Raw genomic sequence first — 26,995 nt, 5'->3', positions numbered from 1 at the left:
TTTCTCCTATTGTTTTGCCCTCAAGAAGCCTGGATTATGTCACGGGTCGGCTCCGGGCTCTGAGTTTCTCGAGTGTGGAATTTGGGTGGACTGACGTGGCATCTCTGTGGCTGGGATGAGGGCGGTGGGTGAGGGGAGGTCTGCCCCCTCCTCAGTGAACGTTGTGTCGCTGGCACGGGCAGGGCAGGCTGTGGTGTCCAGAGCATGGATTGATGTCAGTTGGGCTGATGGCCGCCTCAAAACCCAGGAGTGCCTTCTAGCCCGTGTGTGCTTTGATGAGCAATTCTGTCTCACTGCTGACAGATGTGTGCACGTTTTCAAGTGTGCAAATGAAGGCCATGGGGACTGAGGGGTGCACGTGCCATGTGTTCCGTAGAACATGCCTACGTTTTTCAGATTTTCACAAAAAACAAGCCAGGCCACTTGAACTCTATATCGATTACATTAAAATAGAGTTTATGCTTCTTACAAGTTGTTTTGAAAGTACAAGTGAAAGAATGGAGGAGGGAAAAGCAAGGGAGAAAACTTTACCTGGTGTAGAACCGGCTAGTGTTTTTATTTCACTTTTCCTTTGTAACTAAATAGGTCTGTGAGAATTTCTCCTTTGGAAGGGGATATGTGTGTGTGTGTATGTGTGTGTACATGTGCACATGCACTTGTGTACAAGTGTACATGTACCAGTGCTAGGGCCTGATCTCAGGGCCTGGGCATTATTTATGAGCTTTTGTGCTCAAAGTTGGCACTTTCCCATTTGAGCCACAGCTCCAATTTCAACTTTTTGGAAATTTATTGGAGATAAGCATCTCACGATCTTTCTTAGTGGGCTGGCTTTGAACTGTGATCTTCAGGTCTCAGCCTCTTGAGTAGTTAGGATTACAGGTATGAGCCACCAGCGCCAGCCTTTTCTTTGATTTTAAATTCACCAGGCAGAGCAGTTTTCCGTGTCCCTGAGCAATCCATCTTCTGCGGTGCTGTCCGTGGCAGCACGTGCCTGTAACGGCGGTGGGGGGAGGAGTTAGGTCACGGTTCTCCCGTTGAGACGTCCCATCTTTTCGCCGTGACCATGTACATCATTTCCTAAAGCCGCATCACCAGTGAGCCCCAGTCCATCCCTTCCCCCCATTCTCCACAGGCAAGGGCAGGAGGAGGCAGCCAGGAACTCCGGCTGAGTCTTCAGGAAACACAAACGCATGGCTCTCCAACAAATTCCTGGTTGGGCTACTTTCATTGTTCAGTCTGCCGATGGTCTTTGTGTTGACCCTTCTTTCCCTTTCTGTGTGGAGTACACTACGAACAGACTTGGGAAAGGTTTTGGTGAATTCCTGGTGATCTTGTGATACATGTCGGCCAGCGAGAATCTATTCACCATGCCATCCACAGGCCACCCCCCCACCATGTGGGCCACTTCGGTCCAGCTCGCTGCCCTGTATGTCAAAGGCAGCAAACAGGACCCTGTCCTCTAGGATCCGGTTGGAACGGTCCCAGAGTGGAGGCCATCTGCTCCATTGTCCCCATATCAGTCCTGCTGGGCTGAGGGGCAGCTCCGGTGGACAGACACTCCACCCTGGTCGCCGGGGCGCAGACTCTGGGTGACAGTCTAGGAAGGATGGAGTGACTGGCCTTCAGCTAGGTCTCCCTAGGGACTAATTATCAGCGGTACCTCAGGCTACCAGGGGCCAATTGTGTTGTTTTTCTTTTATTAAAAAAAACCTTTATCATTAAATATTCAGCGATTACCCAACTCGAGCCCTGATATGATAGTGTCGACATTAGAAATTATTCTTTGAAGATGAAAGAAGTCCTGGAAGTGTTTGTCCTTAGAAATCAGGGAGATTAAAACAGACAAACCAAAAAACCAAAATAAGGAAGGCTTCTGTTCTTAAAGTTTTTTTAGCTGGGTACCAGTGGCTCACGCCTGTCATCTTAGCTACTCAGGAGGCTGAGATCTGAGGATCACGGTTCAAAGCCAGCAGGCAGGAAAGTTTGTGAGAGACTTATCTCCAATAAACCACTAGACAACTGGAAGTGGCGCTGTGGCTCAAGTGGTAGAGCTCCCGTCTTGTGCTGAAGAGCTGAGGGACAGCACCCAGGCCCAGAGTTCAAGCCCCAGGACCGACCAAAAAAAAAAGTTAAAAAATTTAATATGGTTTATATCATGATCCCAACATTACCATTCCATCTGATCATGCTGTATATTTTCAAAGATATTGTGTATAGATAAAATCATTAGGGAAGAGACCAAAGGATAGCATAGTTTCTTTTTATGAGCACCCAAGCCTGGAAGTTAGCGTCTAATAAAACAGTATTTTATTAGCTGAAGGATAAAGATGCACATATGATACGTAAATATGGGAGTAAGAAAACACCTAGATTTGAGAGATATAAAGCAAAAAATTATATATATGTAACAGGGTAACCAGCAAAAGGGCTGCAAGGCTATGTTGCCTTGTCACTACTAAGTTTGTGAGCTTGTCACTGTGAGTTTGGAATTATTTTGAGAATGAAACTGCTGTCAGTGTGTCTCTATCAACTGTTGGATTTGGGTTGGGCAAGAACCAGGAAGTCAAGGGCAGATTGTCAACCATGCTGAAGCCCTTGTACTGGGCACAGGTCGGGGCTGGGTCAAGGAGCACAGGTCAGGCTAGGTCAGAACCAGGACATAGCAGAGAGGCTGCACCGTGCACAGCTTCTGCCTGGCTGTTTGCTTACTAGGGGGCTCATCTTGTTTAAAGCCAGGCTCTGGCCACAGTGCGCAAGAGGCCTTTTTTTTTTTTTTTTTTTTTTTTGGTTGTGGGTCTTGAACTCGGCCTGGGCGCTGTCCCTCAGCTCTTCAGCTCAAGGCTAGCACCCTACCACTTGAACCAAAACATCACTTCCGTTTTTGTGTTTTTTGTTTTGCTTATGTGGAGCTGAAGAATCGAACCCAGAGCCTCATGCATGCGAGGCAAGCACTCTACCACTAAGCCAACCTCCCAGCCCCTCAAGAGGTCTTTTAAGTTTTTTTTTTTTTTAATTCTTCTTAGCACTCCTGAATTCTGGTGGAAACTGCCCAGATAAAACAACTCAAGACTTTGAAATTCTAGGGAAAGCACAGTTTTAATCAGCTGGCCATCTTATTCATTGTTCAGAGATGAAAAGAGCGGAAATCAACACATGTAGGTGCTGAGAACTTACCAGGTTCAGATCTTTAGACAGAGTGAGAGTTCTTACAGTATAGTTTTTCTTTCTTCTTCTTTTTTAACTAAAAGTAAAAGTTGCAGTTAATGAGTTAATTAATTGTTATTTCTTGTTTCGGTGGTACTGGGGTTTGAACTCAGATCACTGCTTTTGCTTGGCACGAGACTGACCACTGGGCCACACAGCCTGCTCTTTTCTTCTTTGGTGCCCTTTTGCTTTCTTCCTTTTTTACCTTCTCCTTCTTTCTCTTCTTGCTGCTACCACCTCTTCCTCCTCTCTCTCTTCCTTTTCCTAAACCATCTGTCCCAACACAAAGGAATGTGACAGGGGGCGATAAAGACAGAGAAAGAGCCCTGACACAGGCCCAAAGTCTGAACAAACACTAACCCGTCACTAACACCCACCTCTGTCACCCTTCCCCGCTGAGACCGCACCTCTGTACAGGTCCAGTGCTCTTGTGGCTGCATTCACATGGTATTTCTTCCAGAGAACGAGTAATTTCCTGCCAATGAGTAATAAAAGGCCTACAGTCCTCTGAGGATGGCTGGGCCTGCACTGGCTCCACTTCCTTGAAGAAGGCACAGCCCCCTGGCCTTGACCTTGCAGCTGGTGCACTTACTGAGTGTGGCTCGAACTTCCACTCTGGCTGGCCAGACGGCTCTGGGATCCGTCCCATCTCTATTTTGTCCGAGTGGGATCCGCTCGCTCACTGGCATTCTAAAATAGTTGTATTTTTTGGTCCTACAGAGAAATACTCAAAAGCAAGATGTTGACAGGTTTGTTAATTTAAAAAAAAATGTTTTTTAGGTTACTTTGATTCTAGATTCTGAGTTCTCAACTCATTAAAAAAAAAATTCATGGAGCAAGCATGCCTTTGGAAGGACAAGATGGAGTGCTTCTAGAATGTTCAGTTAAGAGGTCCAATGATGAAGACTCCTCAGAAGTAGCCAGCAAATGGCCTTATTGCTCATGACCGCAATGTGGTCACCTGAAAGGAGGGCTGAGTGTCCCTCGAGGGGAAGGTAACTGGGGGCTTCTGTCCTGGCCCGGCGGCATTTCTGGGGAGAAGTGGGTTGAAAGGGCTGGCGCCCAGGCTGCGGTGGTGCTGAGCAGAGTCCTTCCCATCTGTGTCCTCTGTGTCTGCTGTAGCGTGTCAACCCCCCCCCCCCCCACCTGCTGTGACAGCCCACTTCCAGGCAATTGGTACCTTTTAAAAAAAAAATGAAAAAAAATCTCTTGGCCACATATCATCAAGAAAAACAACATTGTTTTCAGAGGCTCTTATCTCTCCACTCCCAAATATCCTGTTTCTTCGGGCTGGGCAGCCAGGACCAATAGAAACCTCTTCCTGCCATTGGCTGACTTCATTTCCCAGACTTAGCACAATCTCATCCGCTCTAAACAACCTCATCAAAACTACTTTCTGGTCAGAGAGAAGCAATAATTATTATTAACATTTATTAACGATCAATAAACTTGATTGCATTATGGCCAGCACTATTAAGGTAAGAGGAGGGTTTCTTTACATTTGACCAAATCTTGTTCTTCTTGCGCTTTCTTTGGCTTCCTTTATCAAGGCAGATAAGTTAGGGTTGGGCAACACCCCCTACCACAATAGAGGACAACAAGATTTCCTTTGCACTGCCTAGTAAATTTCCTTTTTCCTACTCCAACCATCCGCAAGGCTTAAAAACTTCAAACTCAGAAAAAAATGGGGGTTTCTAAATTCACTGTTGAGGGTTGTGGATTATTTCTCAAAGGCTTGATGGAGCGCTTCTGAGTTTTCAGATTCTTTTCTTCTCCTTACTGGTACCAAGACACGGTTCTGATCCAAAGCCACAGCGTTCAGAGGCTGGAGGGCAGGGGCCTGGGAACAGACGGGCCGGCCAGTGTTGAACGTTCCGATGCTCTTCAGAGAATCCCTAGGCCAGGAAGCCCAGCCGGTCCCCATGGATGGGAAGAGACACTCCGCATATAGCCATTGCCGCTGGGACATGGCAAACGCTGGCTTGATTTGTGGGACCGCCATGCTGAGAACGGAGCTTTCTCATAACTCAAAACGGTGGTAACTTGGTGTGTTGGCGTGCTGTTGATCTGTTAATAAAAATACCTACTCCTCTTCGAGCTGTAAGATCTTTTTCCTGGAGATGTCGGGTTTGGGAAGCAGGAGCCAGTGGGTTCTCTGTGCTCTGGTGAGTTTGCTTGTGGATGGTTGTAGTGCATGTTACAGGGAGTTTAGCACAGAGGTAAATCCTTCTAGGGCTAATTGTTGGAAATGAAGCCACAGTAAAAATAAAAAACCTAGGCAACAGCTCAGACGGTGAGGGGGTGGCTCTGTCACTGTAACACCTTCCAGGCCACCAGGCCTCGGCAATATTGACAGAAATGAGAAAAATGAAGCAGATCTTCAGAGGAGGAAAAGGAAGGTGGTATTTGTTGTGTGTCTTTAGTTTTTGTGTTGTTTTGTTTTACTTGGTCAAAGTAAGAGGCATGTCAAGGATTCCGTTAATTTGAAAAGCTCAGGAAAATTCAACTTTACCCAGACGTGGGCCCTTGTGTTTTAAAAGCTCTTCTTTGAGTGGGTATTTTTGTTATTTGAAATGTTTGTAATGGAGACTAGAAGAGACCCGCCGTGTTTTAGAAGTTCTGCTGAGTTTCTATCCCGCTGTGTGTGTTTGGACATCTATTACAAAATTCATGTGGGGATTTACCTTTCATTGGCTTCAAGGCTTGGAGTCTATTAAAATATAGTTATTGTACAACTACAATGATTAATTATAACTACAACTACTAATAAAATACAATTATGATAGTAGGAGACTTTAAAATTGCAAATTTGTAAGATGCTGCTTTCAGCTAAAAGAGTAGACATTATTTGAGTTTATGACCCCAAATGCAGTCCCCTTTGTTCTTAGTTTTGGTCTTAATTATACACGTATTTCATGACAATTAGATCCAATATTCTTTGTCAATCTGGAAAGCTCATTTGGGTACCCCAAACGAATCAGTGCATGGCAGGACACCGGCATTATAGAGTGTTCCTTTAGCAGGGTGGGGGGCAGTGTGTGAAACTCTGTTTAATTTGAAACATATATCCATGAAGACATGTTTGTGTTTTTTTTTTTTTTTTTGAAGTTTGAGTGTGGTATGGTTCTCCCAATCCGTTTTGGAGAAAGAGTTGAAACTTGTGAAGTTGAAACTTGTGAAGTCTGCTGGCCTTGATTTCATGGTTTATGACAGTGCGTTGCATGTGGATGGCACGTCTCCCGAGTGAACATTTAAGTGACTTCAAGTGAATTCTTTAAGAACTTTCTGTAAAAATAGCCTCTCTTTATACGCGACTTCCTTGAAGACATGTTTCGGTGCGGTTTCCTGAGCAAAGTAATGAGGTGATTTTACAGCCTTGTTGAGAGAGTGGAAAAAGGAGACCCTGGATCAGTTGACTACAGTTTTAATTATGTTCATGAGAAGCTCAAATTAGCATGAGGAAAATTACAGCTGTCTGGGGGAATTAGGGAGCATCCCTCCCTCCCCACCTCCCCCAAGTTCACATCTGAAATGCACTCTGTGTTTTGGACTTTTCCAGTAAATAAAGCCATTAGTCCATTAGGCATCAGATCCTCTAGATTTGTGAGGTGGGTGCTCTGTGTCTGTGTGGGATAGGTTTTTTTTTTTCCCTTTCTTGTATTAGTGTTTGTAAGACCCTGTGAAGCACTTGACAAGTGAGCTGTTCCTATTCAGGCTTTGTGACGCTTCCCGCCAGTTACCCTCGCTCAGGTTGGAATGAGGAACACCGTGTTTTCACTTTGAACACGTAAAAGCAATTTGAGGAGTTTTAGGTTTATCGGTAAACATGGACGAATTTTAGGATCTGATGAAGGATTCTAGTAACGGCTTGGAAAGACGCAGGCCCAGGTCCCTGGCAGAGGGCACTCACAGAGTGTTTGCTCCTTGCTGTGTGCCCCGTGCTCTGTTGACCCTGCGACCTTGACCTTGCTGGGCTTCCCCGCAGAACAGCAGGGGGCTAGCCTGCAGACCCTGCCTCTGCTTCCAGGCCTGTGTGAGCCCTCTCTCCCCCGGCTTCAGTTAGGAAGCCGCTCTCAGGCATTCCTGACCCGGCTTGTAATGCTCACCATTTGGAAATGTAATGAAGCCAGGGATCATCTGCAGACTATGACCTTTAAATGCATCAAAGGACGTGTAGTGGAAATGCTGCTCTATCCTCGGACCCTGTGATGGAAGCACCATGGCTTAGGCCTGACGCCTGGGGCCTAGAGCTTAGAACGTCGTTAAGTTGGAGTGCAGCAGTGATTTTTCCCTGGCCACAGACACCCTGATAGGAAGGACAGGAGGGAAGGCTTCTCAGACAGCAGGCTGGGTGGAAGGGACAGGGGAGGCTCTCCATGTTACTGCTTCAACACCTCGCTTAACACAGTTACTTTCCTAGAGTGCACAGGTTGGGGAGTTTGATAATTGAAGCATTGGAGTGACACGGGAGTTGGGTTTGATGAATTTAAAAACACAAAGCTTGTTTTTTCCACGTCCTGCTGAGCACACAGTGGACCCAAGGAATAGTAACGATCCTTCTAAGGGTGATGGGGGAAAAGCGAACCTCCTCCTCAGAGGATGTGATTTGGGAAATTACTACGTTGTGTTATATATATATAATGCAGATTATATAATATATATATAGCTATGTAAAATATATATAAAAATCTACCACATCAGCCTTCTGGATGTTGGGCAGTGTGAGTGGTTTCCTTCTCGTTGCTTTGGGCAATCTGGAGACAGGGGAAGGAATGACTCCAGTGTTGCTGTCCTGCTGTGTAAACCAGCAGACTCAGAGCTTTGCCTTTGTCTCAGACGGCTTGCTGCCTGCACCATTCCTTAGGAACCTAGAGGCTAAGCCTCAGGCTCACTCTGCACGCACGCACACCTGTATATCCCTGCACTGCACGCATGCACACCTGTATACCCCTGCACCACCCCTGCACCCTGGAGAGCACTGGGGGTGAAGGAATCTGTGCCTTCCCACCGCCCCTCCCCCCAGGCACTGCAGGACCCCCACGCTCTGAGAATGTTTAGAAACAGAACCTTCTCTCCATGATCAATGGTGAAATCAAGACCTGGAAGGTGATTGTGCCACTCTGTGTTTTTTGTTCTTTTTTTTAAAAAAGCTCTCTCTTTCTCGCTCTCTTGCTCTCTCATCCTCTCTCTCTAAGCTTACAAATTAGACCCTCAAACCTAACCATGCGTGGTAGATTCAGGAGCCCCCCTGCTGGAGTGGAGTCGCAGGGCGACGGTGACACCCAGTGACTCGGCAGACAGTGACCGAGGGGCTTGCGCATGGGAGGCCCCAGGGCAGCGTGGCCGGTGGAGGCGTCGTGGCAGGTTCAGTGGCGGGATTGCTGGCACGCTCTCCGTCCACAGCCATGCGGCGGCACACGCCAGGCCCACCTTGTCCGTAGAGCTAGGGAACATCCCCCAACTCAGGGGCAGGATGGAGGAGGCCGTGTGCACCGCCGCCCCGGGAAGCTGTGGTCACCCCCTCCTCCTCTGGCTTTGTGTGACCTCACAGGCACCTGCAGCCCAGGGCTTGTGACCTGAGGCAAAGGACTGACGGCCCACACGCGGGCAGGGCTCACCTGGCAGGTCAGGAGGCGGGGCGGGCACAGTCCTGGCACAGGGGTGCCGCAGGGGATGGGTTGGCCGGGGGAATCTCATCTAGCTCCCAGGCCTGGCATGGGTTGCAGCGTGGCTGCGGGAGGCCCTGTCATTGCATTGTGCTCCTGCTTCAGGCAGCAAGAGGGCTTCTGGAATTCCTCCACCGCCCTGCTTTCCTGTGACTTCTGAAAAATGCGTCTTGTTGCTTTGCATACATTATAAATTGCAAAACTTTCTCATTGTAGAGAAAATGAAGGCAAATTATGATGTCCACATACATTGTCCCAAATTCCTGTGAGCCACAGGAAGTGGCTACTGGTGTTTGGTGTGGGTCTTTCTGGTTCTATGCACCTGTTTGTTCCTCGGTATACCCAGCTGTTTTGTTTTTTCCTGTTTTTAATTTCTCTGTGTTTTGCATGGAGAATAATAAGCAGAATTTTCTTTGCATCCCATGATTTTTATTATTACTCAGGTATAACATCAATGCTAAGCAGGACTTTATGTTTCACTGCCCATCTTTCTAAAATAAATGCCAACAATTTTATAACTTGGTATTTTCTTACAGAAAAAAAATCCTCTTCTATTTTTCTCTTGTTACATTGCAATGAACGCTCTGCTTGATTTTTTTTTTAAATTTTACTTTGTTGGTATGGCTTCTTGGCAAGCGGACTATTGGGCCAATAAGTATATATACTCATTTTTGAAGTCTTTGCCAAATTTAATTATTTCCCATGTCACATTTTGTCATTTGTCTTCAAGGATTGACCCTGTGGCTGGAGGATCGGGAGCTCACATTGAATAGGAAAGAACACAAACTCATTTTGATTTGTATTTGCATTCATGTTTAGCACTTCATTACTTTTGAATGCGAAACTCTGTAATTTTTACTTCATTTTTATATTTTACTTTATTTTACATATATTACATCATCTTAGTTTACTTTCAGTCTCTGTTGGTTTCAACTTGTTTTCTGCATATTTTCCCTCTCGAACTTTGCTGAGATGCTATTCCAGAAACTGCAGGTTCGTCTCAAGTCTCTCAGTCTTCAGTGTCTTTCTTGTCTCTCCTTTGCCCCGTGTGTGTCTATGTGTGAGAGTGAGCACTTGGGTGTACACCAAAGTCAGAGACAGCCTGCCTTTCTCTGGACTCTCAGCAGAACTGGCTCATCATAGGGATACAGAATATATTGGTTGGAAAAATAAATTTTAATGAAAAAAAATTCAGCAGTCATAAAGAGAAAGTCATAGAATCAGAATAATACAAACATCATCAATTCCAAATTGATATTTCTCCTGGTAAAAGGAAATGAATACTTTGGAGATGATAGGAGAACACTTTTGAACGGTAGCTCCTGGGCTGGTGCCTAGCAATTGCAACGTCCTGGGTTCAATCCCCAGTACCAAAATATAAAAGACAAAAAATAAAATAAAAGTTAGCACCACTGTCATGGCTACAAGCTACTTAGCTATGCTGTGTAAACTCTGCTCTCAATACTGCTTCAGATTCACAGAAAAGGTCAGAGGATGGCAGCGATCAAGAAACCGTTCAAGTCATACCAACCTATTAATCTCCACCCTTTAACATCACCTGACCGCTTTTCTTCCTGCCATTTCTGTTGGCCCCAAATATTGTTACTCCCCAGACAAACATGATTTATTGAATGATGCTGAAAACATTGCATTCCTGGATAGTTACACTTAGTTCTACGTGGCTATTTGACATGGTCTAGTTTCGGGTGAAAAATCCAACAAGCCACATCAGTTTTCCTCTACAACTAATCAAGATGAAGTACTGAAAAAGTCCCAAGTGAAAAGTCTTTTGTTTAAGTGATAATTGTGTCATCTGTAAGTAGCTGTACAAAGGAGTTTCCATTCCACAGGTCAGTTTATCCGCCCAGTACGTTTTGATCGGTGATCATTCCCCCCATCTCTCCCAACTCCACCTGTCCCCTCCATTTTCCTAGTTCCATTTTGACGTATGTACATTGAATATTGGTGACTGCATTTTCCTCCTCCCATTCCTCTCTCCATTTGTCTCCCCCCCCAACTTGGCCTCCCCCCAAATGAAAAGTTTTAGTGCCAACTCAGCCTTTCCTCAGGGACAAGGATTCTTCCCATATATGGTGTTTGTCAAGGGCACTGGTTTTGGTTCTCAGGTCAGCTGGCCATCTTGGTGTCCCCTCCCTCCCCAGTGTGTACCAACTTTCTCGCTCTGCCGTGGTGTCTCTGATGAACATTCAGGTCAGAGTTTTCCACAGGCTCCGAAGGTCCTCACAGAGTTCAGCCTGGGAGGACCTGGGCGGTCAGCTGGTATGGGCAGATAAGTGCTCAGACGTTTCAAGAAGAAATGTAAAGAAGGCCAAGCAAAATTATTTATTTGTTAGAGTGCCAGGTGAAAATCCAAGCATAACATTAACCTTAGGGCTGTTCCTTCAAACCCTTACTGAAAACAATGCATGGAAAGTTCTGGAAAGTATGATAAAGACCATCATGCAACTATCCCACACGCTTGGATTTAACAATGCATTTGTCACTCATTCCACATCGGTGACACAAATGGCTCTCACTCACTCTCCAGCCTGAGTGACAGGACAGCCTAGCCAACTGTGCGTGGAGCTGTGGCCTGTCTGTTCCTTTGTGGATCTGTTTAACAAAGATTGAGCTCAGGATTCTCTCTAAAGAGAGGCCCTGCCCGCTGACATTAACATTCTCCCTCCTCAGGGCTGGTACTTCAGCTCACCTGCAAACAGCAACTTGTGAACTTGCATATTCCTGCGTCCCAATGAGTGATTTTTTTTTCTGTTGTTGTTAAATGTTGGTATGCACACAAGGCTCACCTGTGATGAAGAAAAGTCTGTTGAAATTGTATATCACAGTTTGTCAACACAATTAGTTCATGTCTCAATTTGAGGTAGATTTCTCAAGACATTGCTCCAAGATTTTTATTTTTTTGAAGTCTGTGGTTTCTCATTGCGCAGTGCACTTTGGATCGGTGGTGGTGGTGGTGGTGTGTGTGTGTGTGTGTGTGTGTGTGTGTGTGTGTGTGTGTGTGTGTGTGTGTGTGTGACCTGAACTTCCAGGGAGTGCCACACCAGGCAGACTCCAGGCAGAAACGTTTATCTTTGCACAGAGAGGCACTTGATAAACCATTTCTTCCGTGGCATCCTTAAAAATAGCATGTGTGGGAAAGGACCATCTTATCATCATGGCAGGGCCCGGAGGCCCAGAAGGCAGCTGGCGAGAGCCAGGGGGAGAGGCAGGCCCAGGAGGTGGTGCTGTGGCTGCAGGACCTCAGTGGGAAAGGACCACCTCTGCTGGTCCTTGCTCCTGGAGCACAGGGATTGGGGAATCTGGGTTGAACAAATGCTTCTGTGTGTGTGTGTGTGTGTGTGTGTGTGTGTGTGTGTGTGTGTGTGTGTGTGTGCATGCCAGTACTGGGACTTGAACTCAGGGCTTCATGTTCTTGCTTAGTTTTTTGACTCAAGGCTAGAGCTCTACCACTTGAGTCACAATTCTACTTCTGGTTTGTATGTTGGTTAGTTGGAAAGAAGAGTTTCTCAGATTTTTCTTGCTGGTTTCAACTTTGATCCTCAGATCTCAGCCTCCTGAGTAGCTAGGATTACCAGTGTGAGCAGCTCTTTGTACTTCTTCCTCTCCTCTTTTCTCCTTCTTTGCAATTGCTAGCATCCCACAGTAAGCCGTAAGAACCATCGACAGCGGAATAAGAGGACTCTTCTCTTCCCCAGCATCTGAACACCCACACATCTGGGGGGGGGTCTGGTTTTTCACTCCCCACAGTGCAGCCCTTGGGCATGTCTGTCATCCCAGGACACCTGGGGTGCAGTTCACAGTGTTTTAATCTAGGAAAGAGGAATAAAGGGGGACAGGCCAGTGCCAAGTAAGCCATCAGCACACTCACCTTGGGCCTGGCCATCGCCCTTCATTCTGTGCAAGCTTCCCCAGCTGGAAGCCTGTCTATCACCTAAAAACTAAAAAAATAAAAATAAATACAAAAGACGATCCTGGGTTAAACAGAAGTCATGTTCTGATTTATTCATTCCACCTGTTTGAGTTCATCTGAATTGTTCTCTTGGCTTTCCCACTTTGTTAGAGCCAAAGAATGGAGCTGAAAAGAATACTCGGCTAAGCCTGGGTTAAACATAGAAAAAGGGGAAAAAATGCCCTTAGCTTGATGGCTCTCCCTGAAGGTAACCTCCTTCCCAGCTTTGTTCCTTGACCATCCCAGAGAGGGCACCCAGGCCCGCCCTAGGGACCATTCTGCTGGGATGAGGCTCTGCCAGGCCTCAGCCACAGTGCCTACTTTTGACAAGAAGCTCATCATGAAGTAAGCAAACGCTCAAGTGTTTGAAGTCTTGATCTCTGGAGATGGAAAACCTCCCTTCCCCCCTCTCATGTTTACTGATTTGGTAAACAGTTAAATGCTGCTCCAGCAGTTACCTTGAGTGTAAAGCGTTTGTAGACAGATACTTCCTGCCTGTACTTCCTACACAGATAGCATAGCAGCCCAGCCAGAGGGGCAGAGGGGCCAGGAAGGGCAGAAAGGACTCTGCATGGCCCTTCCTCTGCCAGTGGGCGGGGGGAGGAGGGTGTGGGGGGGATGGGTATGGGGTCGCTGTGTTTATTAGCCCTGTCCTGTCCAGCAGGATTAGCTCCAGATTCCCCAGGGACAGTTCCTTGTCTTGAAGCAGGTGAAGAAGTGAAGTTGCGAAGCAATGATTTTAGCCCCTGGTTCTGGGCTGGGGTGGGGGGTGTCTCTTGCATATGGAGCAGCCCTAAGCCCTATCTGTGAGTAATGCTGTCATTTAAAGACTGTGCTATTATTGGGCTCTTGAGAGTCAGGAAAAAGTGATGCACGATCTATAATGTTTTTCTCTGTGATTTGGGTTGTTGTAGATGGGGCTTTTTTTTTTTTGTCAAGCCAAGATCACCAGATTTGAATAAAACAATTTCAGCTCACAGTTTGTTCTCTTTGCCGAGTTTACAGCAGTTATTAAATTCCAAGGAATGCATTGTTTAGACCCTTTGAACCCAAGCAAAGCAAAGCACAAGGCACAACGCCCAGAACAATGGAGAGCCATCAATACCCATCCACCATCCACCGGATGAGTCCCTGACCAGAGGCCCCTTTGTGTGGGGGAAGAAAAAACACTATCAACTCAGCAAACAATAACAGGGAACGATAAAGTAAACCAAATAAATAGCACCTGAGAGCCCCTCACCCAGCCCTGGCAAAGGCCCAGGAAATGCTGTTTGTTAGCCTGCTCTGGACATGGAAATCTGAGCTCCGCCCAGCCTTACCTCGGGGAGGCCTGGATTGCTTGCAGCCACTTACTGCCGCACCAGGACTGGACATGCAGGTCCTTGCTTTGCAGAAAATGCCCCATGCACCCAGGCACCCATGCTCCAATGCAGCACATGGGAGAGGAGGGTAGGGGGAGGGAATCTCTGCCCAGCAAGCATGCCCGAGACATGGTGCTTGCCCAGGGGAAGCAGAGACTAGAGTTGGTCCTAAGAAACTGTCATGACTGGGGAAGGTTTGGTGGAGGGTCTCACAAGGATGCCAGGATATAAAATACTCTCCTCTGATCATATCCATGTCCTTTAGATACTTATTTGGCACTTGAGGTAAAAGAGAATTGAAATAAAATTGCGCAGAGAGGTTTCTTTTAGAGATTCATCCCTGCTCCCAACTTTTTGTTGTTGTTGTTCTGCTTTTGTGCCTGCACCGAGGCTTGAACTCAGGGCCCGGGCACTGCCGCTGAGCATCTTCATTCAACTTCCGTCACAGTTTCACTTCTGACTTTTTGGTAGTTATTTAGAGATAAGAGTCTCTTGAACTTTCCTTGGAGCTGTGATCCTCCGATCTCAGACTCCAGAATAGCCAGGATTACAGGCAGGAGCCGCTAGTACCCACCTGACAGATTCACTTCCTTTCTCAAGTGTGCTTACCTGAAGGAAGGTGCCATGTTTGGAATGTGAGCACATCCTGGTGTCAGTACCTCCTGGCTTCATGAGTGAGAGTCCAGTCCCTGCGTGTCCACGATGTCCACCTGCTGCCTCCTCCCCGTCCACTCCTTCCCTTGTCCCCGGTCCTGCCTCAGTTAAGGCTGTGTAAGCTGAACTGTGTGATGTCATCAAGGCCAGACCACAGACAGGCTCCTATCTGATGGCCCAAGGTGTGGTAGTCCCGTGGCCTTCTCTCTGAAACCTCAGTCCTGTGATCTCCTCTCGGAAGCCCAATCCCATGGCCTCCTCCCTGAAACTCTCTCTCTTTTTTGGTATTTATTTACTTATAAATTTTATTTTTATCATTAAGCAGTTGTACAAAGGAGTTGTCATTTAACAAACCTATTTATGAATACAATGTATCATGTTTGTTTGTTTTTCTTTGACCTTAGATCCATCAAATAATATACTGTTGAAACAACAGTATCTCAATCCCATCTCAGAAACAATTAGTCTAGGAGACAACAAAATAATGATGTAGAAAAAGAAATTAAAATAGTTGATATTAACGCCATCAAGGATCTGTTAGTACTTCTTTCCTTATTTATTTATTTATTTTTCTTTCCCCTTGTATGCAGATATATTCTTTGGAAACAATAATAAAATTTGAGAAATGAAACTCATTTTTAGCACTGATTTCTTACTCACTTCCTTTTTTATAAGCTATTAAATAAGAGAATTCATTTCCTTTAGCGATTAAGGCTTTGTGTCCTATCTCGTCTTCTTGTTCTTTTCTTCTTCTTGTTCTTGGCTTTAACGAGACTTGACCTCAGGGCCTTGTGTTTGTTAAGCAGGGGCTCTATCACATGAGCTATATTCCCAGCACTTACTGTAATCTTTTTTTTTTTTTTTTGTACTGATTGTGCCTAGGTGTGAGTCAGGTTCTCACTAAATATCTATACAAAGAAAGAATAAATGTTTATCCTGTGTGATAAAAATGTGAGTGAGTCCAGTAATTGCGGAGGTTGCTACCAATGTCTCTGTGAGAGGTCACAGAGAATTTGTTTCTTATATTAAAAAAGCTGGAGTATTTTTTTTTCCAGATGGAGACACAACTGTATTGCACATTTTTACAAAGCATACCTTTCCCCAAGGTAGCTTGAACTGTGACTTTTGCCATTTATTTTAAATTTAAGGTCCGTGACCTGTTTTGGTAAACGTATAGATATGATAGAGTGATTATACTCAAGCAAGTTAACATGCCCATCATGTGGGGGGATGGGGCAAGAGCACCCCAAATCTACGCTTGGAACAAATTCCCCAGGTACAGAGCAGAGTGCAGCTCCATCTTGCACACTAGAGCTCTAGACTTGTCTATCCTGCCTGCCTGAGCCTTTGTCTCTTTGACCTGTATCTTACCACTTCCTTCTCCATCTGTGACCACCGTCTTAGTTTCTATTTCTATCTATTCAACATTTTTTAACTGAGATCATCCAGTATTTTTCCTTCTGTGGCCAATCTCTTTCTCCCAGGATAACTGTTTCTCCCAGGACAGTATCCTCAAGAAGTATCCACTTTTTTGGCAAGTAGAAACTCCTTTCTCTTTTGAATGAAGTGATCCTCCATCATGGACACACCTACACGTCATGTACACAGCAGGTACACGGTCCTGTGTGTACTAATGCCTTTGTCTCTGTCCCTGGGCACTGCCATCTCTTTATCCACCCATCCACGGAGGTTGATTCCATACCTTGGCTAAGGTAACTAGTGTCGCAGTGGAAGGGACACACGGAGCTCTTCCCGCTGTGCTGGTTGCCCTTTCTTGTGTTTTTGCCCAGGACAGAGTGATGTTGGTAGATGGATTCTAATTTCCCTAGGAATCTCCACCCTGCTTCCTCTACAGTGCCCGCCTCCTGCAACCCCCTCCTGCACCTACTCGCTGTGGGAAGGGGCTCCCTTTGTGTGCACTGACCTCTGTCTTTTGGGTGCTAGCAGATAGAAGGTGATTTTTGATGTGCAGTTTCCTGAAGGCTCCTGAGTTGAATGCCTTTTTGTGTACCTGATGTGTGGGCCATTTTTATATCTTCTTTAGAAAAGGAAAAAAAAAAAAAATCTTTCTTCATATCTTTTGCCCAGGTGTGGGACGGTGGCATGAATATGGAGCTGCTCAGACTTGGATTGGGTTTTGGACATTGGGGGACACAAGCCAATTCGAAGCAGAAGTGCAGTTTGCAGACACTTGGGGTCTGTGTTTTGTTCCCCAAGTCCCGTCTTGCTGAGTCACCCCCGGGCAGCGTATCGCTGCTCACTCACAGCGTTTCCCCAGGGTTTGCGCTGGTCACTTAGTGTGACGATCCAATCTACGAAGCCTTTCCGGGTGTGGACTAGCAAAGAGTCATAGTTGGTGGGTGATGATGGAGGCTATTTTTCTTCTTTTGTTGCTGCAGTCACTCCTTTAAAATTTTAATGGAACTGTCATCTAATCCCCTAAACACATCTGCTAATCTCCATGGACTGGTTCACACTAAGCATTTCCATATGCACAGGAACCTGGCAGGTTACAGTTTTTACTTGTTATAAAAATGACAGCTAAGCCAGGCTCCGGTGGCTCACTCCTGTCATCCTAGCTACTCAGGAGGCTGAGATCTGAGGATCGTGGTTCAAAGCCAGCCCGGGCAGGAAAGTCCATGAGACTCTTATCTCCAATAAACCACTAGGAAACCGGAAGTGGCACTGTGGCTCAAGCAGTAGAGCGCTCGCCTTGAGCTGAAGAGCGCAGGGACAGCGCCCAAGCCCAGAGTTCAAGCCCCATGACCGACAAAAAAAAAAAAAAAAAAGACAGCTACTAGGTGCTGGTGGCTCACGCCTGTAATCTATGCTACTCAGGAGGCTGAGATATGAGGATCACGGTTCGAAACCAGCTGGAGTAGGAAAGTGTGCAAGACTCTTATTTCTAATTAAATGTCAGAAAGCTGGAAGTGGTGGTGTAACTCAAGTAGTAAAGCGTGAGCCCTGAGCAAAAAAAAAAATAAATAAATAAATCAAGGACAGCACCCAGACCCTGAGTTTAAGCCTCAGGACTGACACAAAGAAAAAAAGAGGGGGGGGGGAAGAAAATGACATATTCAGCTTACCAGTATTGGGTTGCAAAATGTTTTGCTTTGTACTAAAGGTTAATTTCAATAGCAATTAATCTAATTTATCCAGGATAGGTTTTATAATTGGATTCCCTTCGGTAATTTTTAAATTTGCAAACACATTGTTTAGTCAGTTTAACTGATTAAAATATTATAGAAAATAGTGAAATAGAAATATTATAAAAATAATGAAAATAATGTTGCAGGAAAGAATGGTCATCTTTCACTAATCCCAAAATATGCTTTTATCCTGCTAAGTTGAACATATTTTAGTTGAATCCTTTAAAGAATCATGTCATCCTTGCCCTGTCAGTAGCTCTCCATAAATATTTATTGAATACATGAATTACTGAGTGCACGAATAGACAATCAAATGCATATTAAATCTTTCTTGGAGTGGAACAAGTGCTTTTTAGTGTATGTGAGTAAAAGAAATCTGCAGAGATGGTCTCTCTCTGAGCACAAACTCTCAGCTTTTAAGGCACCAAAGAAAAGGAAATGTTTATTTGGGAATCAAAATGTTGGGAGAAACTTGATTGGTTGTCTGAGATTCCATTGTGTTTGGACCTAATTGTGCTTTGGACCAGTGAACTCTTAATTGTTGTAGGATAATTCCAGGAGAATTAGGATTTTGTTGGAGTTAGTGAGTACACACGAAACAATCACCATTGACCAGTTTGTTCACAGTTGTTGGTTGGAAAACAAACTAAGGAAATCAGGTTTTAATTTCCTCCAGCTGATTATTTTTAACTTCTAACACTGTTTTCAAACCAATAAAACGTTAAGACATCTAGAGAAGTTTGTTCCAACAAAGCCTCACAGAGTCACAATTCCGTTAGGATGCACACTGGACCCTTTCCCCTAGTGGTATAGGAGCCAGAGTTTCCTAACCAGAAAAATCAGGCCAATGGGCAGGTATAGAGATCACATGGAAGTTTGCAAAACTAATAATGTCTTTGCAAAATTCAGGGAATCTGATTGCAATAACAAGGGATTAACTTAATTTTTGAAAGCTGTCTTCATTCTATAAAGCACTATGGGAGTTATACAATGGCCTAAATGGAAAAAAAAAAAAAACCCAAAACCAGAACCTACAGGAAGTGTAGACTAGACTCCCTAGGCCACAGTAACAAATTGCCACAACCAGATCATTCCAATGCAAGAATTGGCTCCTGACAGTCATGGAGGCCAGAACTCCAGAACCAAGGCATAGGCCGGGCTGGTTCTTCCCAGGGGTTTGCGGGGGAGAGGCCACCCCACACTGCTCACCTCTGAAGGTGCTCATGGTCCCGGGATCCATCTCCTAAGGATGCTCTTGCGGAATCCAGGACCTCTTTCTTCCACCCCACTATGATCTCACTGCAGTTATTCATTACGACAGGCAAATGCTTCACTTCTAACTTTGGGGGTTTCAGGTAGACATGAATTTAGGGGAAAGCCATTCCCCTACTGCAGGCAGGAAGAGGTCAAAAGTCTCAAGGGCATGGCTTTTCCTCTGCTTCCATCACAAAAACAAGAACCCAGCCCCCAAAGTCCCTGGCGGATGAGGGGGCTGATCGAAGGCGTCCCCCATTAAGGATTCCATGTAAATTAGGGGCTAACAGAAATAGGGTCTTTTTTTTTTTACTGAAGCTTCATGGCCCTGGCTCATAATACATTGTGAATGTCTGTGTGATCATCAGAATGGAATCACTGCAGGCTAGAGCGTGCACCCCATGACCCCCTCAGCTTCATGAGATACTGAGGGTGATGCTGTGGTTTCCCTCATCCCGTCTCTGTCCCGGGCTTAGGGCGGCTCCTCATAGCCACGTGAGGAACTTCTGTTTTCCCACCCACACAGGTGGATGAGTGTGTTTCTGTTGACATCTCACTATGATCAGACTCATAACATGGTACCATGTACTGCTATTATGGACAAGCTTTTGACTCCTGTCCTTTTTCTTTGATATCTGATGGTTTACAATCCACAGAGGACTGAAATATAAAGGCTCTGAAATATGAAAGGGATTGGATTCCAAATGAAAAAAAAATCATACTTGATCTTGAATTCTTCAAGGTCACCTTGAGAAAGGAGCACAACTTTAAATTAAGAAGCAGGTCGGGGATGCTCTGGTCATGTGTACGCTTGCCTACTTCAACTACAGACAATGGGTCACTTGAGGATGACATATTGACCAGATCAAATGTGCATTGCTTGTCTTGCTAAAATCATATCATGGAACCCTTGGTGAGTATCTAGCTCGGGTGCCCATATGGAGATGCTGCAAATTGTGTTGTGGGTGTGAATGTCACTTGCTCAGCCTTCAGTGATCCTTGATGGTCAGGATTTCTCATCCTTCCTCTACAAGGCCGGAGGGCATTGGTAGAAATGCAACCACAAAAGCTAGGCTCTGTTGCCAGGCTCTCCAGTTAAAGCTTACTTCTCTGTGTGATCCATACCCTCGCTCTGTTGTTGGCCTGGCCTGGAGACCAGCATGCATGAAATAACATGTAAACACCTGTCTGTGCACGAACACATTCGCCAGGCCTTGGTCCAGGCCTTACTCCCCGGTTCAAGAGGGAGAGATAAGAGCTAATGTTCACAAGGGCTATTTTGAGCGCTGTTTTTGGCTCTTGTGATGACTAGATTACAACCTTGGGTGGAGAGAGATAAATTTGCTAAGGACACCCTGAATGAATGCTTTCATTTTTCTTTCTTTTTTCAATGTGAGATGAAATCGCATGTCACAAGCTAGTTGTCTGGAGCACCTGTCCTGTGCGGATTTGCATGCATACCTTGCTGTTTTGCTGGCTTCATGTATTGTGCACTCTGTATGAGCTCATAGCCACCGCTAAGCTGTTGGCGCTATGTATATACATATATGAATCTATGTTATATATAATAGAAGTGACGGTAAAAATTGCTGTCACCTAGGTGATAAGGCAAATGACCTCTAATATGGCTCTTCAGGGTTGGATTATTTTCACTATAGATTTCCTAACTTCTAGGTATCTCACTAGTCACTTGGGTAAGCTTAAACATTCCAGCACATACTGATACAGGCAAAAGTTCAGAGGTTTGAACTTTGTGAAGCCAATAACGTCTCAGAGATAGATAAAAGAAAAAACAACCACTCCTCTGTGTCCATAAATAATATCCCCTCTCCCATGTAAATAGCTGCATGGTAGAAGAGCAATTGGAGCACCAGTGAATCCCAAGAAATACTTTGAAAGATGGAAGGAAAAGAAAACTCTTCTAGTACACATGGGATTCTACAGCAAAGTAACTGTTCCTAACTCCCCCAAAGCTAGTGGTTTTATTTAAGAAAGAGAAACAGAGTTGGGTTTTTTTTTGTTTTGTTTTGTTTTGTTTTGTTTTTCTATCCCTGAGAGTTACCTCAGCTCATTCACATCAGGGCTGGAATTTACCTGCACGATGGACAGCCGCATTGCCCACCTCTCCCCCGAGCCGGGTGGTTGGTGCACATCTGCAGAACAAGGCCGTTTATGTGGAATTCAAATCTGGTTGTTTAGTCTACAAGGAAGGAGGAAAGATTCTGTCTCTTTAATGTTTATAACGGTTGGACAGAGCTGGTCGGGGAAAGGTTAATTGCTCTCTCCCGTTTAAGCAGTTCTGTGCCCAGATGGGTTATCAGGGCTGAACACTCGTTACAAGATTAATCTCATTTCCGACAAGACTTCCCCTTCCTTCAACTGATTTCTGCCCAGCCAATGGAGCTGTCATCAGCCGTTAATGGAGGGTGGATTGCGCTGGGATAGGAGCGCTGGTATGTGGAGAAACAATGCAAAGCGGTGTCCTATCTCAGGGAACATCTTTAGGAGAACGCATTTCAGTGATGTTATGAAGGCCAAGGCTCATAAACAGCTGGGACAATTGCAGTGTTTGAGCCACACACTTGCTGAGGAGGCTCAGAGGTGATGGTGGCCGCCTTCCTCCCTCTGGTGGGAGAGCCATGCTTGGATCTTGATGACTTTTGTGGTTATTCCAGCACTAGACCTTGAACTCAGGGCCTTTTGCTTTTATGCTTGAGGCTGGCGCTGGACCACTTGAGCCACAACTCTACTTCCAGGTATTTGCTGATTACTTGGAGATAAGAGTCTCTCAGATTTGTTTGACTGGGCTGGCTTCGATCCACGATCCTCAGATCTCAGCCTCCTGAGTAGCTAGGATTACAGACCCAAGCCAAGGGCGCCCAGCAGCTCTTGATGATTTTTGTTAGCAGCCATTATGTAACCAGTTTCACTCCTGAGGACCCCACTGGGCCGAGGGTCTGCGTGGGGCTTTGTGCTGTGTGGACACCGGCATGCATGGTGTGTGTCACGGCTCAGAGGCAACATGTCCAGGGGATGGGAGCTGGCGGTGCCTAGCAGTGATCGGAGTCTGTGTCTGGAACCGAGCTCTGGATTCTTATATAACCAGCCCTTCACCGATTTCCTGTGAATACTTCCGGCTTCGGTTTAATCTTTAGCCATAGCATCCAGACATATTTGCCTACGAAATAGCAGGTTTGAGAGGCCTCTCTAGTTGAGAATAAGCAGCCCCATTTCTTTAATCTGTCTGTAGAAATTCTTCTGAGAACATGGCAAAGAAGCCATCATTAATTCAAGTTGTATAGATCGACTCATCCATCCATCTGTCCATCCGTCCATCCATCCATTCGTCCATCCGTCCACCCATTCACTGATGCTGTATTGAACTCCCCAGAGCCATGTAACAGGACAGGACAGCCAGGATTATTGGGTGCTTCAGTGGGAACAGAGTTAAGGGAAAACTGGCAAAGAGAACACAGGCAAACCAGGAAGGACTGTATGCAGGGTGTGGTGGAAGGTGCAGGTCCCAAGGGCTGATTAGGGGGGATCAAAGATGGCTCCCAAGCAGAGACCAGAAGGAAATGTGAGAACCAAATTTGCCTATCAAGGGAGGAGTGTTGGTGGCCAGTGGAACAGCCACGGCCGAAACCCTGAGGCCGGACCAGTCAGGGGTGTCTGAGAATAGCACGTCCTCTTGTCACTTGCAGGTCACTCCGCTGAGGGAGGGGTTTGGGTGTGATCTTAGACACTAGGTCCCCCCTCCAACAGGTGTAAAAGGGTCTGGAAAGGAGTCTGTGTGTGAAGTCTACCTTTCCCAAGAGAATAAAGGGACAGAGGGAAATTACAACTTAGGTTGCCTTCTTTGGTCTTTTTGTGTAATCTCTGACACTTGACCTCTCCTAGCGGCTGCACTAGCTCCCACGTTCGTCCACTGTCCCTGGTTGTAGTGTGGGTTCAGGGCCCTGTAGTCCAGTGTTCTGTGGGTCCCATGGCCTCACAAGCCTTTAGTCCTGTCTTCTGGGGGCTCGTGACCCTTTGGTTCTGGAACTGGCTCTGCGGCCAGTGATTCGGCACATGCGTTTTGGCACTAACTGGGCAGACAGTAATAGCTGCATTGGGTAACCTACCTAATCTGCAGACCCTCAGTCTCTTGGCCAGACAAGTAGATTCTACTCTAAAAGACTGGTGTGCAGGTGCAGGTGTGCATTCATTCACCCAGACACTTCTCAGAGAGCCCGCTGTGTTGTGACGTGCTCACTGAGCGGGGCCGTCTGTAGTGCTTCCTTTCCTTAGATCCCTTCTCTGAGAGAAACGAGACGGGTTGTTGCTAAACCCAGGGACACTTGGGTTGGTTAGGAACTTCTTAGCCCAGTGTGATTCTCTTTTTTCTAAACACCAGCACAGGGAAATCTGACACTTCCCCATGTTTCTTTATGCTGAAAACAAAGGAGGCATACAAGCTGCCTTCCCACAGGTGGGAATCCCATTATTTTCCAGTGACCTTGTTAGAGAAGGGCTTTTGTCTGTTCCCTAGCTGTCACATGGCTTAAAGAGAAGTAAGCCCAGAGCAGAGAGGGAGGTGGGAGTCTGAGTCTGAGTCCTGGGCACTGGGCCAGGATTGGAGGACAGAGCCCCTTCCAGAACCCCCCTGAGACCCTGCTACCCAAATGGCGGTGAGAAGGCCTTAGATCACAGTGCTGCTCCATCAGTGTGCGGAGCGCATTCCGGTCTCCAACCTGGTTCTCATGTCTTCTCCATTGAGAAATCTGCCATTTCCCATGGAGCGTTCCCCTAGAGACGCACAGCCGGAAGTGCTTTGGTTCAGGTGGGGGCCTGCCAGGCAGCAAGGTCTTGGACATGACCATTTTTGTCAGTGGAGTCAAGGATCAACAATGGGCCTTACACCTCACAGTCATTCTGTGGGTGACTCATAAACTGGTAAGAATTGCCCCTCCTGGATTTTATTGCTGTTTCTGAGAAGCATATGCTCCTTAAGTTTAATAGTGAATAAAGTTTTAGACCATCTTAAGTCTCTTCCATGCTCTCTGAGGAAAAAATAACTCTTGTCTCATTCTTTCCATCTCTGTCTTTTGATTGGATAGGTAGATAGACACAGATAATAGATAAATAATTGATGTTAAGAAGATAGTTGGTAGACTGATGATTGACAGAGATAGGTGATAGAGATAAATGATAAATAAACAGTAAATAGGCAATAGATGATTAGTAGATGATAGATGATGGGTAGGTGATAGATAGTACAGATCAAATATGTATATACTTCTCTTTAGTTCCAAACTTGCCTATTTGAGGTAGGTAGCACTTCAGTGAACTTAAAGAGGTACCTAAGCTGTACATTTAAATAAAATCTTACTTCACAAAATTAGTGTCCCTCAACTATGTCTTCCAAAACCATTTTTCCTTCTCATGATTCATTTTCTGTGACCACTAAGGCCATCTCCCCCTCCCCCGCCCCATCCCGTGTGTGAGTGTTTCATAGGGCTTGGTTGCTCCTAAGCCAATTTCCTGTCCATCAAGGTGGGATGAAGGTTGAATCATCGCCATCCCAGCACTGATGTCAGAAAACAGCTTTATAAAGGGAATCGAATGGGATCGTGGCAATAGAGGGAAACGTGTAAGAGTACTGTGGCTCCTGTCTGTAATCCTAGCTACTCAGGAGGCTAAAACCTGGAAGCTCACAGTGCAAAGCCAGCCCAGGAAGAAAAACCAGAGAGACTCCTATCCCAAAATAACCAGCCCCCCCCCCCCCAAACACCCAGATCTGGAGGTGTGGCTCAAATGGTAGAGAGTACCAACAGTGAGCTAGCAAACTAATCAAGGCCCCAAGTTCTAACGCTTGTACCAGAAAACAGAGCAACACAGAGAGGGGGACCTAGGCTCGGTGGAAGGTGGAAGATAACAGCACTGGACGGCATGCGCAACAGCCAGGAGGCCGAGTTCTTCATGTCTCTTAGCACAGCTTGGTCAACCGGTTCTTGTCCTGGAAAACATGAGAGTGGCAATCGTCCCCTTCTTGCCTAGCTAGACAGCTGAGGGACCCAAGAGGAGGATGTGGTACCAGGGTCAGGCCTCATCCAAAGACATGCATTATCCTGCGTGGTTTGTGGAGGTGGCTGTGGCTGTGGGGCATCTGCCACGACCTTGGCCTTTGCCACCAGGAAGGTTCAAGTCCTTCTGGCTCTGCTCTACCCGCTCCTCAGCGTGTGGCTGAGATTGGTCTATAGGGAAGAAGAGAATGGCTTTGCCCTGGCGGGGAGCCTCAGGCTCTGTGAGCACACAGGACCTGCCTGCTCTTCCTCTTCCTCTTCCCTCCCTCCCCCTTCCCTCCCCCCTCCCCCCTTCCCCCCGTCTTCCCCCCCCTCCCCGTTTCCACTTCGCTTCAGGTGGCTGGCCTTCCAGTGTTGTCATCCGCTGCTCCTGGCCTTTCCTGGCCTTCTGTGTGTGGCCGTCACTAAGAGCACACTGCCTGGAGCTGCAGACAGGTTCCATGTGTCTCAGTCTAGGGGCGCTCTGCATCCTGTACCCCAAGCCTTCTGCCAACCTTGAAGGGAATTCCAGCATCTGCTTCACTGGTGCTAGCAAACTCCTACTCAGCCCGGAGATGCAGCCCCTTCCCCTATATCCCCGCACCGTCAGGCGACTTGCTTTATATACTCAACTCCTGCACGGAAATGCACGTGGAGGTAGAGTTCTCTGCTTTAGAATGGCTGCAGTCCCATTGCCGTTGAAGGATGAGTTTCCAAGACAGTTATTCCAGGCTTGGTTCATTCTACACATTGGCCATGACAAGCGGCTCTCCTGCTGAAATAGAAGGTGAGGAGCATGCTGGGTCATGCTTTTCCTGGGGTTCCTGGAAGTGGGGGTTCGAGACCAAGGTTCTCGTGGGATCTCTCCAGCCATGTTTATGAACCAAGGCCCACAAGGAAATGCTGTCCAAAACGTGCTTGTCTCTGTCTGTTCCCATGGGAGAGCCACTGGGGAGCTGTAGCCTGACGTTTCTGTGATATCCTGAGAAGCTGTTCTGTGCGCGTGGAGCTGACTGATGGGTTTGGTCTGAGTCTGTAGATCTAGTCACCTGGAGGAAGAGGGAATGCTGCAGGTGCTAGCCTCACACAGACACCAGCTTATTCCTCCTTCATTCTCCACTCATGGTTTAGAAATCATTTCAAATGTATAGACGTGTTGTGAAGATTAGACCGAGTTCCTGTAACCCCTCATCCAGCTCCATCTTAGGTTGACATCTTCTTAGCCATGGGCCCTATGATCCAAACCAAGAAATGGCGCTGGTACAACCTTATGAACCAGGAGTCAGGAAACTTGGCTTCCCCACTCCCACCCCTCAATCCAGCCCACGTCTGTAAAAACAGAAGGCCTTACTGAATAGGGCCACGCCCCCTGACTGCGTCTGTACTTCCAGCTACCGCCTTCAGCCAAATTTCCCCCACTTTCTACTGCCGTCCTTTTTCTGATCCAGGGGACCACCTTACAAATGAGTTGTTCTGCCATCCTGCAACAGCTCTCCATTCTCTCCCTCTCTATGACCCTGACGTTGGAGAGTAGTCACAGACATTCTGTGGACTGTCACTCGTTTGGTCTCGCCATTCTTGGACAGTGGTGAGAAGGACTTGAGATTGGTCTGTATGATCGCCAGCTGTGTAGGCCTGGATTTCTTGGTGTAGGGGACGTCTGCAGGTTTTATCCACTAGGAAATCGTGTCTG

General features: G+C 46.4%; 1 protein-coding gene across 2 annotated transcripts in view; it reads left to right on the top strand.

Moving 5' to 3' along the window:
• The first annotated feature begins 4,563 nt into the window (after positions 1-4,563).
• The window catches only part of Erg (ETS transcription factor ERG), an 85,932-nt gene continuing 63,500 nt past the window's right edge, over positions 4,564-26,995 (top strand). For both annotated transcript variants that reach the window (XM_042687332.1, XM_042687331.1), the window contains exon 1: positions 4,564-4,682. In XM_042687332.1, the coding sequence (XP_042543266.1) occupies positions 4,665-4,682 (18 nt within the window). In that variant the 5' untranslated portion in view covers positions 4,564-4,664. The remainder of the gene's footprint in view (positions 4,683-26,995) is intronic.

The sequence above is a fragment of the Dipodomys spectabilis genome, unplaced genomic scaffold, assembly GCF_019054845.1.
Source record: "Dipodomys spectabilis isolate Male_0828 unplaced genomic scaffold, ASM1905484v1 ptg000107l, whole genome shotgun sequence".
NCBI classification, from domain to species: Eukaryota; Metazoa; Chordata; class Mammalia; order Rodentia; family Heteromyidae; genus Dipodomys; species Dipodomys spectabilis.
The sequence above is the reverse complement of the archived record's forward strand: the minus strand, read 5'-3'. Positions and strand labels throughout refer to the sequence as shown.